General features: G+C 33.3%; 2 protein-coding genes across 6 annotated transcripts; one reads left to right on the top strand and one right to left on the bottom strand.

Annotated features, from left to right (window-relative positions):
• Positions 1 to 546: 546 nt before the first annotated feature.
• LOC125421218 (uncharacterized) lies at positions 547 to 6,858 on the bottom strand. The gene is made up of 3 exons (XM_060812353.1): positions 6,469 to 6,858; positions 1,237 to 1,592; positions 547 to 1,138 (listed from the first exon to the last, which is right to left on the bottom strand). The coding sequence occupies exons 2-3, from the start codon at positions 1,588 to 1,590 to the stop codon at positions 626 to 628; spliced, it is 867 nt and encodes a 288-aa protein (XP_060668336.1). The 5' UTR covers positions 1,591 to 1,592; positions 6,469 to 6,858; the 3' UTR covers positions 547 to 625.
• Positions 6,859 to 9,530: 2,672 nt separating this feature from the next.
• Positions 9,531 to 15,024, top strand: LOC107412604 (uncharacterized). Of its 5 annotated transcripts, none has more exons than XR_009634446.1 (4): positions 9,531 to 9,699; positions 10,130 to 10,194; positions 10,306 to 10,351; positions 13,217 to 15,024. XR_009634446.1 is itself a non-coding variant. In XM_060811918.1 (3 exons), the coding sequence occupies exons 1-3, from the start codon at positions 9,625 to 9,627 to the stop codon at positions 13,794 to 13,796; spliced, it is 735 nt and encodes a 244-aa protein (XP_060667901.1). In that variant the 5' UTR covers positions 9,563 to 9,624; the 3' UTR covers positions 13,797 to 15,024. The 5 variants fall into 5 exon arrangements, 3 of the variants coding, with proteins under 3 accessions (XP_060667901.1, XP_060667902.1, XP_060667903.1); XR_009634445.1 differs by having other exon boundaries at positions 9,547 to 9,699; positions 10,272 to 10,351; XM_060811918.1 differs by lacking the exon at positions 10,130 to 10,194 and having other exon boundaries at positions 9,563 to 9,699; positions 10,272 to 10,351.
• The last annotated feature ends 4 nt before the right edge of the window (positions 15,025 to 15,028 follow it).

The following is a 15,028-nucleotide window of genomic DNA, read 5'->3' on the forward strand; positions in this document are numbered from 1 at the left end:
TAACAAGTATGACATCCGTATATATATATTGGATTTTACAAGGATAATCTAATTATATAAGAAATAAGTAAATAAACCCATTATTAGTAAGCCAAATAAACAACCTAATACAAAACCATTACCCCACTCGTTGTGAACTTGAGCACGTGTATGTACGGTGGTGGTATTTTGTATTGGATTTGCTTCATTGCGATTCTTCATTGTTTGTTCTACAAACTCAACATATGCAATTTCAGCTTCTTCAATTGTATTATAGGCTTGATATAAATTATTTGTAAATCCGTGCACTTGTTGATGACATTCAGACCAAGAATTATATATCCCTGGTTGTCTACCTTTAAACACAACATAAACCCTTCTCTTTGCCATTCAATATTCCTGCATATAATAATAAATGACAATATAATATAGTAAATTATTAAAAAAAATAACAACTAACCAAATCAATAAAGTGCATGTTAATATTCTAAAACATAACACATAATAATAAAATTATTCATACATGCATAATTAGAAACCAACATTCAATACGTTACAATATATGTCCATAAGTTTCAATTCCAAATGTTCATAGTTGTCATCTTCTCATACATATCCATAAATATATAATCCACAACATACTAATTTAGTTATCCAAAAATCCACGAGCAAATTCAATCTTCTGCGCATCGGTTTTAATAATCTTGAAAACCTCAACGTTCGATGGATCCGATCTCATTGCCTTAGAGATTTTGAGATTGTCAGTAATATGGAATCCTAACCTGTCAAGCTCCATAGCTAAGTATTGTGGATAGTTGATATCAGACTTCTCCAACTTGTCTAACTGTGTAGCCAATTTATCTATAAACTTATCTGCTACATTGTTTAACCCGCTAACGATGTCAACATCCTTCGATTGAGCTTTCCTCTTACCTCTTAATTGGGATTGTGTGGGCAGTTGACTATGTGTTTGATTCATAGACATTGGAGAACCCACATCATCAAATTGGTCATTATCAGGCTCCATATTTATATCATTAACTAAATCAATTGGAGTTTGTGCTCCATGTCCTGTTGCCCGATCCTTCCCAAAAATATTAGCAAGCCTCTCATATATCGGGAAAGGTTTATCTCTCCAACTTTTTGCACTTGGATTACTCTAAAATAAAAAAAAACCATCATTTAGTAAAAACATTATATATTTAACATAAGAAACACAAAATTCAATAAAGTTATTTTTCGTAACAAAGTCAAAACCTGCACATATGCTTTCCAAGCATCGTCACTATCAATCTCCACACATTTAAGAGTGTCATTCCATCCAAATCCACTTTTGTTCAGCATGTCGTATATGATGCCATATTGCTTCTTCCACTTTTTTAGCTTCGATTCAATATGTGGAGTTGCTCGCAATCCCGAGTTAGGACACATTTCAGCCAGTTGCCGCTCAATCATATTAAGTGTACCAGGTTTAAATGCTCCCGTATCACAACGTTGCCCACTAGCTACAGCTTCATCTAAAAGAACCAGCAAAGCTTCTTCCTCACCTCTACTCCATGTACGCCTAGATTCACCCCACCTATTATCGTTACTGCTACCTCCAGCTTCCATTGCTATTCAAGTAAACATTTCATGATTCCAACATTATCAAAACAAGATGCAAACAAAATAACAATAAATCTCAAATGTTGCACTTAATATAATATAAGTTTGCCTTCATACATATTATCCAAAAGATTTAACAAACAATAGTAAATAAGCAGTGAGAACATAATTTTTTACATAACCATCAACTAGTAATCATGATGACCTCTCCACTCACCAAACATTTGCTTAGCTAACTCATCTCTCCAATTCGTCCATTGATCTGAGGAAGCAATTGACCCTATAATGTCCTCCTCTTCATTAATGTCCACATTTTCCATCCTATCATATTCGACTTCTCCAGGATCGAGTGTCATTTCTCTTCTAATCAGATTATGTATCAGACAACATGCAGTAATGGTTTTGATTTGTGTTGCAATTGGGTAGAAAGATGGACTTCTTAAAATTGCCCATCGCATTTTAAGAACCCCAAAGCATCTTTCTATGATATTTCTAGCTGATGCATGCTTCATGTTGAAATACTCTTGATGATTTATGGGTGCACAACCATCTCTCCATTCGGAAAGGTGATATCTTGTTCCCCTATATGGTGCAAGAAATCCTTCACCATTTGTGTAACCAGCATCCACTAAGTAATAACAACCTAACACAGAAAAATTTCTCCTATTAGTTTATGCAATGTTAATCCACTCGATGAAATATTTAAGGATTGGTCTTACCGGTTGGTACTCTTAGTCCATTTGGCCTACTTATTGCATCTCTAAGTACTCTGGAATCTGAAGCGGAGCCTTCCCAACCCGGTAATACAAATATAAATTCCATATTCGGGTTACATACACCTAAGACATTTGTTGCGATCTCACCCTTTCTTGTTCGATATCTTGGCTTATCGATTTCAGGTACTTTCACCTTAATATAAGTTCCATCTAATGCTCCCAAACAATTCTACGACACAAACAATTTTACTAACGTCAGATAATGCTACAAGTCATCTAACTATAAAATTAATAACCAAACTAGTCCACATACGTACCTTAAACATTTTCCATCTATCATTCGAGCAATTATCTGACACAGGTTCAGGATGCCTCAACAAAATGGAATGTAAGCGCAACACCCCATTCAATACTGAATTGAAATATCTACTAATTGTCTCCCCTGATCTATAGAATCGACTGATAATTGTACGGTTTTTTGTATGATGAGCAATTATGTGCAAAAATATGCACACTTGCTCTTCCAATGTAACAGTACCATCTCTTTTCACATATCCATCTTGGCGTAATAACCGACATAAAATAACAAATGTTCTCCTATCCATCCTCAATTGACTAATACAAGTGACATCATTGTCCAACAAACTATCTATAAAAGATGTACGCAAGTCGGTATTCCTAGTTATTCTATTCCTAACACGTCTTTCATTTTTCCTTTGCCACGCTACATACATGTACATAAAAAAGATAAACATAAAGCCCCAACAAAAAGATTGAATCACAACTAATTTTCTTCTATCCATCTCTACAAAAAAGAAAAAAAAAACAACAAATAAAAAAAAATTATCAGAAATACAATAAATTGAGCTGCTATTGCCAATACAATTGAATAAATACAGAAAACAAAAATCTTCCATAAATAATATATTTATATATTAGCATTCACAATAAACATTATATATATTTGGAAGGTCAAAATAAAAGGTGGATTTAAGTATTTTTAATATATATTCAATAATGTTTATTCATACTATTCTATAATAATATATATTATAAGAACAAATTTGTAGGCGAAAACAAAACATTAATTAAAAGTGTTGTTCAATAAGTAGTTTGGTTTTTAATTTTTATTAGTTTTACTTGATTACATGCGATGTGTTTGCTATAAATATTTATTGGTGTAGTTTTAATCAACGTTTGTTAAGCATTTCAAATAATAATAATTTAAATATAAAGGTTAAAAACACTAAATTAAAAACTATTTTAAATTCAGTTTAATGTTGTGATTGTATTTCTTGTTTTTTTACATTTTTTTATAAAAATTATAATTAATTTAAATGAATAATAAATTATAACTACCATTAACTCTAATAAATATATATTTTTAGACACTTTGGGCTTGACACTTTGGGCTAATTTGGGCTTATCTCAATGATCCAATTCCCATGGCCTATTCACTAATTTGGGCTAAGTTACTTAGATGTGGGAATACATGATATGTTTGATTAATTTATGAGAAGGAAAAAAACAAAAACGTAAAAAAAAAAAAAAAAAAAAAAAAAAAAAAAAAAAAAGGTCTCTGCCGACTTGACATAAAGTAGTTGTTAGGAGAGCTATAGCAAAAAAGAGCAATGCTTAAAGTCACGCTATGATAAACAATTACATCATTACCTACTTAACTTGTCCATACTTTTTTATCCTCCAAGTTTCACATATCAATTTGACTTAATTACATCAAGTATGCATACGTACGTGTCCTCTAAATATAATATATATATATATATATATGTATACGCACACTGGAATTGCATACATCTAGTTATATAGCACTTCCAGACCTCAATTTTTCCAAATATACACTTTGGGCTAATTTAGCAATATATCTTCTGAAAAACTCAACATTTCTTCTTCCCATCTTCAATACTACATGCAGGCTTTTAATCATTATATGGTGAAGACAAGCACAGAACGACCATCCCTTGAACTCGACCAGAGATTGGATTAAACTAAATATTCGAAAGCAGCTTTGCTCATCAAATTTTTGTAATATCAAATTTTATATGTAACTCATGTTCTTGATATGATATCATATTATATGTACAGATACTGAAAATTAGCTGGAAGCAATACAAGACATGTCAATTCTAATTTGTTCCATACAAAAAAAATTATGATGTAATATTTTGGTCAGTGTTCACCTCATGGAGCACAAGTAGAATCTGGACAGCAACAAGCATAATATATCAACTACTCTACAGACAGTAGGAGAAAAGACACAAAGAAATCGCTACAAAAAAACCCATAAAAGCAGAGCAGCTAGACCAAATCTCACAGAACAAAACCATCCACTCCCATATCAATTATGTCTGCTGTCCTTTCCTTCCACATATACACAGGAAATAAAAAGACAAATGGCTTGCATAAACTTGAAGTCTTATTATTTTTTTTTTCCATAGAAAGCTAAAGATTACACTCAAATTCATTGAACAAATAACAATGACAAATTAAATATAACATGCATAGCTATGCCTTCAACACCTAATAGTTAACTACAACAATCTGCAAAGAGATAATCTCTCTCTCAACTGTACGTTCCTAAATCTGATGAACACTCATGCATCACAATATCCTAAATCAACTCATATTCCTCTTCCAATATTGACCCTTTCAAAGGTACATATTTCATATTTGATGAATATGCAGATGCTCACAATGATCTACATTTTATCCACCTTAATTCTAATGGCAGCATTCTCTCCATATTTCCCTCAAGCTTGGATAATAAGGATAAATTTTCTGGCAGTTTACCAGTAAGCTTGTTATGTCCAACACTTTGATCTTAAGACAAGCAATGACATCCTATCCGTTTCATTATTTCCTCCAAGTACTAGGAAGAGTGAAGTCATGAAGATAAGGATTTGTACAGAAAATGACATAAGTTTGCTTACATTTATCATGCTAGGCAGCTTTATAATTCGAAATTGTATGTGTCCATCTGAATAAACTCAACAATATAACAGGAGACATGCCATAGATATTACTGAACTGTAAAATGTTGACAACACAAAACTAGGAAAACACTTGAACACACACAAGTAAAATGACTTTTCAGAACATTCTATAGGGTTCATGTCAGCAAACAAACCAGGTCACGTCCATCAATTCTTCTAAGTACAAAATTTTCCAGCCAAAAAATAGAAAGATGGAACTTTAGTTTCCGAGAATGACTCCCCCCCCCCCCCCCCATCATTTTAATCACCTTTTTCTTCCCCCCCCCCCCCCCCCAAAAAAAAACCATGGTTTTTGTCGAGTAGATTTTACATGAGACATACTATCTGTAAAGATAAGTACAGATAGTAAATTTGCATCCAAAAAAAAGCAAAAGTAGAAAAAAAGTTGAAAGATCCACATGCCCTATATGATTCTATGAAAAACCCTTTAATTTCTTCCAAAGAGAAATTTAGGTTCTTTGCAACCTATGAATGTTACAATTTTCCATTATTTCTACCAAGAAAGTAAGAAGCATTGAAACACAAAAATGAACTGTGCATTGAAAAACACAATCGAGCATGTATGATCATAGCCCTCCAACAGTTCGACAATGTCAGATAAAAATAAGATAAGCCACATTTCGAGTCCAATAGCCTTTCAATCAACTAAGGACACGTTTGGTAGACAGATTCACTATTCCAGGTGAATTAAGAATGGCTATTCCCAGTGATAAAAAATACAGGAATAGAATAACTATTCAGAATCATGAATTTGGCTGCAACAAAAGTTAATAGCTTTGAATAGGAAATATATATATATATATATTCACAAGTGAAAATAAATGGAAATATGCTATTTTCTTCTTCACAATCTCCATATCTCCACATGAGTTTTTTTTTTCTTTCAAATCCAAAATTAAAATCAAGAAACAAGCAAAAGACAGAGAGAGTATAATTAAGCAAAAGACAGAGAGAGTATTGGGAATGAATAACTACCTGTTAGATACGGTTACTGGCCTTGGGGATCAGCAGAGTGGAAGAGTGGGCTGAAATGCTGGAATTTCGGAGTTGGGAGAGAAGGCCGGTTGCTGAAATGCTGAAATACGATTACAAATTTAATAATTCAAAACTAAAAAACAAAATAAACCACAAATTAACCACAGATCTCGGCCACTCACAGTGACAAATTAAGCACAAAACCCAGTTTTCTGGTCGACGTTTGGGTTGAGATTCGAGCGAGGACTCTTGGCGACGATAGAAAGGGTGACGAGCTCCAGATGCCGTTTCACGAAGTTGGGAGAGAAGGCCGGTTTCGGGGAGACAATCTGGTTGAAATGGGTTTCGCCGGCGGCAGAGTTAGGGTTAGCTTTGACAGTGGCTGGCGTGCTGGTAGTAATGGCTTCAAACGTCTTCGGTCAAGCATGGCTTCAAATCGAAAAGAAGAAAAACACGGGTGTGAGAGGCAGGTTGAAAGCATGGAAAGAGGGCAGGACAAAAGTGACCCAGGTGTTTTGGTGGGTCAGTTTTGTCCCCCTTGTTTCGGATAATTCGACTAACGGGACACATCTATCCCGTTCTTCATTTTTCTTCCCAAACACCAGACTGGGACTCAAACCCATCCGGTCCTGACCAATCCCATGTAACAAACACCACCTTAGGGACAAAAAAGGTTTAAGAAAAAGTTATAATAGACCAATCATCAAAATTATACTATGAAAGACTTTAAATCGAAAAGAAAATTGACCAATATTTAAATTATTTATAAGTGATTCCCTTACAACTCGCATCTAAAAATTGAAAAAAAATAAAAATACTCTTAAATACTACCAAGTAGCATCTAAAAATTAAAAAAAATTAAAAATAAAATCTTACTTAAATTTTTGTACCACTTGCAAGTCATAGATAGCCTCTTATCTTCCATGTGTTCAAAGAAAGGCCATAAATTCAAACAATATTTCATCTACTCCATCTATCTTTTTCTTCTAACAGATTAGGTTTCAAGATTCAATTGAGTAGGTAACTATTCTTTGTACTTGTTTTCATAAAAAAAAAATAAATAAATGAATTGACATTTGTTAATAGTTAGTGGTACTAGTGCCAAGCTAAAAAAAGAAGAATCAAAGTTAACTTGTTTATTGTTCAAACTAGACTTTAAAATGCAGTACATGTTTAAATGTGCAGCTTATTATTTCTTACTCTGATACTACATCAAACGCATGTTGGTAATTTCAATTTTTTCCCCCTTCCTTCTATCTAATTACATATACTTGGTTTTTTTAAGCCAAAAAAAAATAAAAAATTACATATACTTGGTTTTCAAATATTTACTTATATCCTGTATTTCTGAACCTTTCGAATTGTCATCTATCATGTCAAAATATTCCTCTTGAAACTTTGAAAACTAACAATGTCTTTTCAAATAACAGCATTTAAAATAATCAGAAGAAAAAAAAACAAAAAGTTAGAACGATTGTTTTACCCCTATAAGTAAAAATTAAAAATGAAATAAAAACTCATTATTGTTATATAATGGGAAAGTGCTGCAATAAATCTCACAAGCTCAAAACAAAATAACAGTACAACAATAGGCTACTAGATTATGATTTTTTATTTTTTTAAAAATTATAATAATCAATCATTAAAATATCTAAAAAAAAAAAAATTCCCACCAACTTGTGAGTGGTGAGTAAATGTTTAAATACAAAATCACACAGACCAAGATATATATATATTGTCAGTATGTCTCAAAGCAAAAAAAATATATATATATATTGTCAGTATGTCCACCAGCTCATTTTTTTTCTCCCTCCAATATAAACACAAAATGATTAAAGAATGAAACTGTTCCGTGCCGTTAAAGGAGTTATAAATAATAAATAGGGCCTTTTATTTTTTTATTCCATTTTTCCTAATTTGTAATAGATAAAGAGAGCTGGCAATCTCATTCCTCCACCTCAGCTCTTCCTTCTTCGGCTACTGTTTTGTGCTTATCTCAAAATCACTATGATTTTCTTGGTCTTCACGTTGCCTTTGTGAAGTGAGAGTGGCTCAATTTTTTTAATTTATTTTTTTCTCAATAAATGAAACCAGAAGCTTTCTTGGAAGTGCATTTAATATTTTAATTTTGCTTTTGGGTTTCAAGAGAGAACAGTTCAGTGTAGCCAGTGAGATATAGAACCAGGCTTTGAATCCATTTCTGGTTGGACCACTTACCCAGAAGCATAACCCATTGGCTGCAAAAATTTTAAAATTTTTCCTCTTATTTTATTCCATAATTTCCCATTTTAGTATTGTCAATTTTGGTATAGAAATTATTGACCCACAAATTTCTTTGAAGGAAAAATGTTTATAGACTAGTTTGGACCCCACATTGAAGTCCCAGAAAATTGAATTGGATTTGTACCGTCCTTTTTTTGTAACTGTATCTATTTGTAAATTCAGAAAACCATGAAAACGATAGTGAAAGTTTTGCTTTTTGTGGGATATTCAATCAATCAATCAATGCCATCGATAAGAAAAGTACATGAAAACAGAGCTTTTTAGCATTTGAACCCCATTCATTATTATTGCTAAAATTGTATGTTTTTTCATGGCTTTGGGTTATATGGTACAATACCCATAGTACAATAGTCAAAAATTTCAATCTGATTTTTTTACTATTGCCAGTTTTATTCAACGAGGACCAAAGATTCAAACTTTAAAAACAGTGAATTTTCTTAAACTATTTTTTTTATATAAAAATATCAAAATTCCATATTTTTTTACCCTAAATATTAAATTGGTTTTTTGAACTTTTGAATTCAATCTCAAACCCACTTCTCTTTTTTTCTTTTCCTTAATATTTTGGTTTTTTAGAAACCGATTATTTTGGGTTTCAAACCATTCAGATAATGTGTTTTAAGGAAAAAAAAAATTATCAGAAAAAATTTTGTACTTTTCTAGTGAGAGAAAATGAGAGAAAATCTATATCCATATCCAGCGTATCTTGAAAAAATTTGCACCTTTAAGAACGTGAATTCAAAAAGATAATTTACAGGATAATTGTAACGTCAGAATTCACAATGTAGAACAAATAGTTTTGACCAAGTCAATTTTTATGAAACAAATATAATTTGGCTAAAAAAATAATTAAAAAGAAAAAATCATGTTAGGAAGCTTGATATAAATTAGAATCCAATTGAGTGATATTATTGTGAAACCAAAAAAAAAAAAAAAGGGAAAGACACTGATGGTGGGCCACAATTTGGTGGCGCATTAATTAATTAGTTCCAGCCCATTCACGGCCCAATGCTTTGTGGCATTCAACAGTTATAGTCGTTTTTCTTTGCCTCGCAATGGCAACAAAGAAGCCGGGAAAAGAAATCACGGTTCCACGAAAGCAGTGTTTCTGGTTCCACAATTATTTCGTAGTAAGTCTCTCTTTCCATCTCTGTATCTCGCTCTTTCTTCTTGGTTTAAGTCTCATACAATTGCTATAAAAGATGGATTTTTAAAATGCAGTTTTGGCATTCTGGGTTTGCACTAACATTTTCCTTTTCATACATTTTATTGAATTCTTGTGCAAAGAGTGTATATTTTGTCACCACATTCGTTCCTTATCTCTGGAAAACTGCAAAGAGTGTATAGTTTATTTTTTTGAGTTAATTCTGTCTCGGGTTCTTAATGGGTCTTGCCCATGTTTTTGAATCAATTTTTTTTGAGGAAAAAAAAAAAAAAAAGATTATAATCTTTTGGCAAACCGATGACCAAATCTCTATTGCTAGTGTCTTGAAGTTATATAGAGCTGAGCAGTGTTCTAAAGTAGAAATTTGCATAAAAGGGATGGTCTTTTGCTTGTAGATTAAGTTTGCTTAAGGGTCTTGGAAGAAGAACCCTTTGCTCGCTCAGTTTGGAAAAATTAGGAGGTAAAATACTAAAATTGCTATCTGTGCATGAATTTTCGAAGCATGATATTTCTTCTCATGGTAAAGGGTTTATGCAGGTTTCACAGACTATCAATTTGTTTATGATTGTAGAGGGGCGTAATCGCAACGAGTGGCTGATGCAGGAACCTTCTCTGAGGTAGAATGTGTGCTGCTGAGCGCTGACATTTAATGGCATATATCTTTAATTGTTCTGATGGAAAGTGCTAATTATGAATAATCCTTGTTTCATTTCCTGATTAAGAAAATAGGAATTGTAAAACATGGTTTTGTAATCTGCTTAGGAAGTGTAAAACATGGTGTTGTAATCTGCTTATGAAGTACCTACCTTACTGCTACTTTAAGCCTTAGCTTAATTAACTGCTCAATTCATACTTCTGAAACATAAAGGTTTTTAGTGACATAATTTAACACCATAACTTACGGCTTATATTTATTTTTTTATTTATTCATTTATTTTCTCAGCCATAATTTTGTGTGAATTGTGGAAAGCAAAATGCCAAGAGAGAAAGAAGCCCATTTTCCTTTTAATGAAAAGTTATAGTGTTTGGATTAAACTACCAGATCTTTTTAAGCCATTTAGTAATTGTGTTTGACCTTTTTGACATCGTTGTTCTTTTTTGAATGCCTGGAACTCCTTCCTCTCCAATGCCATTCTATCTGTATTGCCTTGTAGTTTTGTGTGTAAAGTTTGGAAATTTAATAGATGTTGCTTACAATACATCCTCCATTGTTATTTTGCTTTATTTCAGTTCTATATTGTTGTCCTGTTGTACTGTAAAATGTCATTTTATTCGTTCTTGTTAATCTTCTTCGATTTAAATGAGTTCTATTTCACCACAACAAGGGTGTGTGGGTGTGTGTGTGTGTGTGTGTGTGTGTGTGTGTGTGTGAGTGAGAGAGAAAGAGAGAGAGAGAGAGAGAGAGGGGGGGAAACTTTAATCTATACTTTTAGGTATTAATGTAGGCTAAATTAATTGCACATACTTGGAAGTGTGCTTATCATTTATTAAGTCTTAATTCGGGCCATTTTTGGTGGTATGATAAATGTTTTTGGTTAACAAGCGAAAGTGTGCAGAGTTAATTCTCAAAATCTTCTACTTTATGAAATAAATGCGAAGGCTAGGAGCGTTCTCGGTTCTCCCCTCCCAGATCTCATGTTAAGGGGGACCAAAATCAAGATTTTAAAACAATAATAATAATAATCTTGGGTACTAAATGGAACATGTTTATCAAAATCTAACTCACTGCACTTCCTTATGTGTATCTTTCTATTTAAATAACTCAATGCATTAAAATGGCAGTTAGCTAATTTGTTTCTATGGCATTGGCCATTGTTGGCTGTTATCCTAGTAGTGACTGTACATAGTCCGTCCTTTTGTGTATCCACTTTTTTTAATTTAATTTTATTCCTTTTAAGTCTTATGCTTCTAACGGGAGTTAATTAAAAATTCCTTGGCATTCTTGGATACAGAATACTTGCCTTATAGATGTGTCAGAATTTTAGCTTTCTATAGTAGTCAAAGCTAATTCATATCCAGTGAATTAGATTTTCCGGAGCCATAAACTATCTGGGCTCTGCCCAAATTCTTTCTCATTTATTATTTTTAACTGTCAAATTCCTCTCAAAGATGATTGGGTAGGTTGTAGCATAGTGACCTTGTCAATGTGTCAAAAGTTGTATGGCTCAAACTATGAAATGTCAAACAACAAAGACTTCTTACATTGGTTTGTGAAGCTAAATATTTGTAGAGTTTAACAAGCTCTCGAGCTCACATGACCTTGAGTTTGTTTTATGGTATCTCCTTCTTAATTGTGGCATTGGACATACTTTATGGCCATATCAGCATGGATGTACATTTAAGACGGGGATCACCTCCTTTCTAACACTTAAAAGAGACAACAAACCTTTGTAAGTGCGTCATCCTTGATTCGAAAGCCCCTTAAAAACCTTCATTTCTGTTACCTTGAGATTTGTTAGCCAAATTGCTTCTCTTTTCCTATGGGTGACCAGAAATCTTTCTCTTCATCTATGGATGACCAGAAAGCTCTCTCTTCATCTAATGATGGCCAACAAGCTCTCTCGTCATCTGTGGATGATCAACAAGCTACCTCATTTCCCATGGATAACCAACAAATTTCCTCTTCTTCTCTGGAAGGTCAACAAGAAGACATTCCTCAACCGAATGATGAATCGTGGTTTGACCTGACCAATTCATGTGGAAAAGAATTTGAACTTCCAAATGTCTCTGATCCAATGAGTCTAGATTTGAGCATTAACAGCAACAACTTGCTAGTCTCACCATTCCAACGACTTGATATTCCTTGTGTACTGGATAATGCTTTTGTATTGGAGATAACAGGTCCATCTTCTGCAGGAAATCAGTTGGTTTCTTTACCCCTGATTGAGATGGTACCTTCAGTCACAAATACCTCTTCAGCAATTGATCAACAAGGTGGTAGTCTTAACTCTACCAAAGATTCTTCTGTTGAGTATAGTTTTTCTGTTCCTATAGGTAATCTTTGAATGCATTCTGCCAGATCATCTAATTTATCTATATGTGATTTTTTTCATGAGGAGAACTGATATGTTGATATTTCTAGTACTGATAGCTTTTTTTTTTTTTTTTGTTTTTTTGTTTTTTTTTTTTTTGAATGGCATGGAATTAGGTGTTTCTTTGACAAACCAAAAATTATATGCTGTTGATCCTTGTAAGTCACCATCCTTCAGTCTAATTGATTCTTGGTGTTTGCAAAACAATTTTACTCTAGCTCCTTCCTCTGGAAATACTCCTTGGTTTGGCTCTGATATTTGTATCCCTCCTAAAATTCCCTCTCCTTTAAATGCATCACAGTCGTGTTCTGATATTTTTATCATAAAAGATCATACCCATATTTCTTGCTTTGGGTGCTCATCGTCTCTTGAGGCAAATGGCTCCTCTAGTATGAGTTACCAGCTAAATGGATCTTCTGACTTTGCTGATGCACCTTCCTTTCTGTCTAGTGGATCTTGCATTATCAGCAATGGAGAAGTTGGTGATCCTGTTACGTCCTACAGACTTGGGTTTAGTGCAAATGGATACGAGCATGATGGTTCAGAACACCTTCAGAACTCCAACCATAGAATAGGAATCAGATCAAATCTCTCCATTCTGATGAAAAACCAAGAAACAAGCCCTACTCATGCTCCTCTGTCAAATTTTTGTGGTTCAGACAGTAACGAGCACAATTTTGGCACTAGTTCGTCGCAAGTTTGTCAGCCTTCATCCTATAATGGTGAAGTAAGCTACTTTTCCCACATGTCTCGGGTTAACGATGAGTTAAAATACATATGCAAGGATTGTCAGAAAGAGTTCCCTAACTATAATGCCTTTGGAGGTCATATGAGTTTCCATGCAAAGGCTAGCAAGATGATTAAAAAATTGTCCGGCCCAACAAACCCCTCGCAAAAGCACAAGGAAAATTTCTCTCAACTTCATAATAGAGCAAGGGAAGGAGCTCTCATGCCAAAAAAATATCGGGGAGAACAAAACCTCTTCATTATGCGAGGCTCAAAAGACAGAACCTTCTTTACCTATCGCTGAGCAGAATGGAAATGAAGGTCATGTGTGAGAAAATGGGGATTTTGATAAAGAATCAGATTTCTACAAGTTTTTTGAAATTGGAATAATTCATCAGTGAGCAATCAATAATGGACCTTTGCTAACCTTATTTTGAACATGCTTTCTTTAAGTTTCATTTTCGTTAGTCTTAAATTTAGGATGACATGACTTTTGGTACTGTAGCTGCCTAGTGACGTTTTGTTGCTGTGTCCTTGTGAACATCTCTTTTTCGTTAGTTCCATTTGGTCTTGCTGTTTATTAGGTTCAACTCAGTGTTATTTTAACAAGCTTGAAGTTAATATCAAGTTACTTGGTTATTATGAATGGTTATCTTCTTATTTACTAGTTGTTGCAAGTTATTAGATAATATGTGCCTCTGTATCATTGCTTCTTTATTCTATAAGTTCATATTTTTGTTTTTCCATAATGCTTGTAATATTTTGTGGATTTACAGATTTGAGCAAAGTTCATGGTAAGTCACTTGTTGAAGGCTCTGACAAAGCTTTAAATTAAGTAACATTATATCAAATAAAAAATTAATGGGTTATATGCAACCCAGTTTTTGGTATTTATTTGGAATGGTGGTACGTTCTATCGCTGAACCTTGCTAGTGGTCTAAATTGTATATTCCATGGTTATTATAACAAAGTGTGAGTCATAATCTAGAACAACTTCTAGAAAAGCAAAGAGTTTTTCAAACACTGTTATCATTGATGTTCAGAATGTGTTTGTCACTTTACTTTTTCCAGCGTTTGGACAGTAAAAGCATTAGTATTTGTTCATCATAGAAATTGGGAGGATTTAGAGTAGTTGTTTAGACCTGTTAAATCAATAATAATATTTTATTTTATATGTATATAATCGAAATTCATATTACAGTTCGAATCAGCAGGAACGCATCCTATTAACTAAGTTTGTTTGACCAAGTATCATTTACCGAAACCATTTGTTATTTCTTTTGGATTACTGGATGTGAGTATTCTATGAAGCTGAACTTTAAGTGTCCAAAAAAATTGAAATTCCACAGTGACCATATAAGATTCGAATATCATTCAATACCCAAAAAGGGAATCTGCTTTTTGTTTCCAAAGAGGTTTCCAGAACAAGGAAATGGATGATGCTTTTCTTCCAAAGAAGCACTTGGCATTTCCCACATCATTTTTTTGCACTTTAGTTAACCAGAATTAAATTATCAAGCTTCAATGCCAACGTGC

The sequence above is a fragment of the Ziziphus jujuba genome, chromosome 10 (genome assembly GCF_031755915.1).
Source record: "Ziziphus jujuba cultivar Dongzao chromosome 10, ASM3175591v1".
NCBI lineage: Eukaryota > Viridiplantae > Streptophyta > Magnoliopsida > Rosales > Rhamnaceae > Ziziphus > Ziziphus jujuba.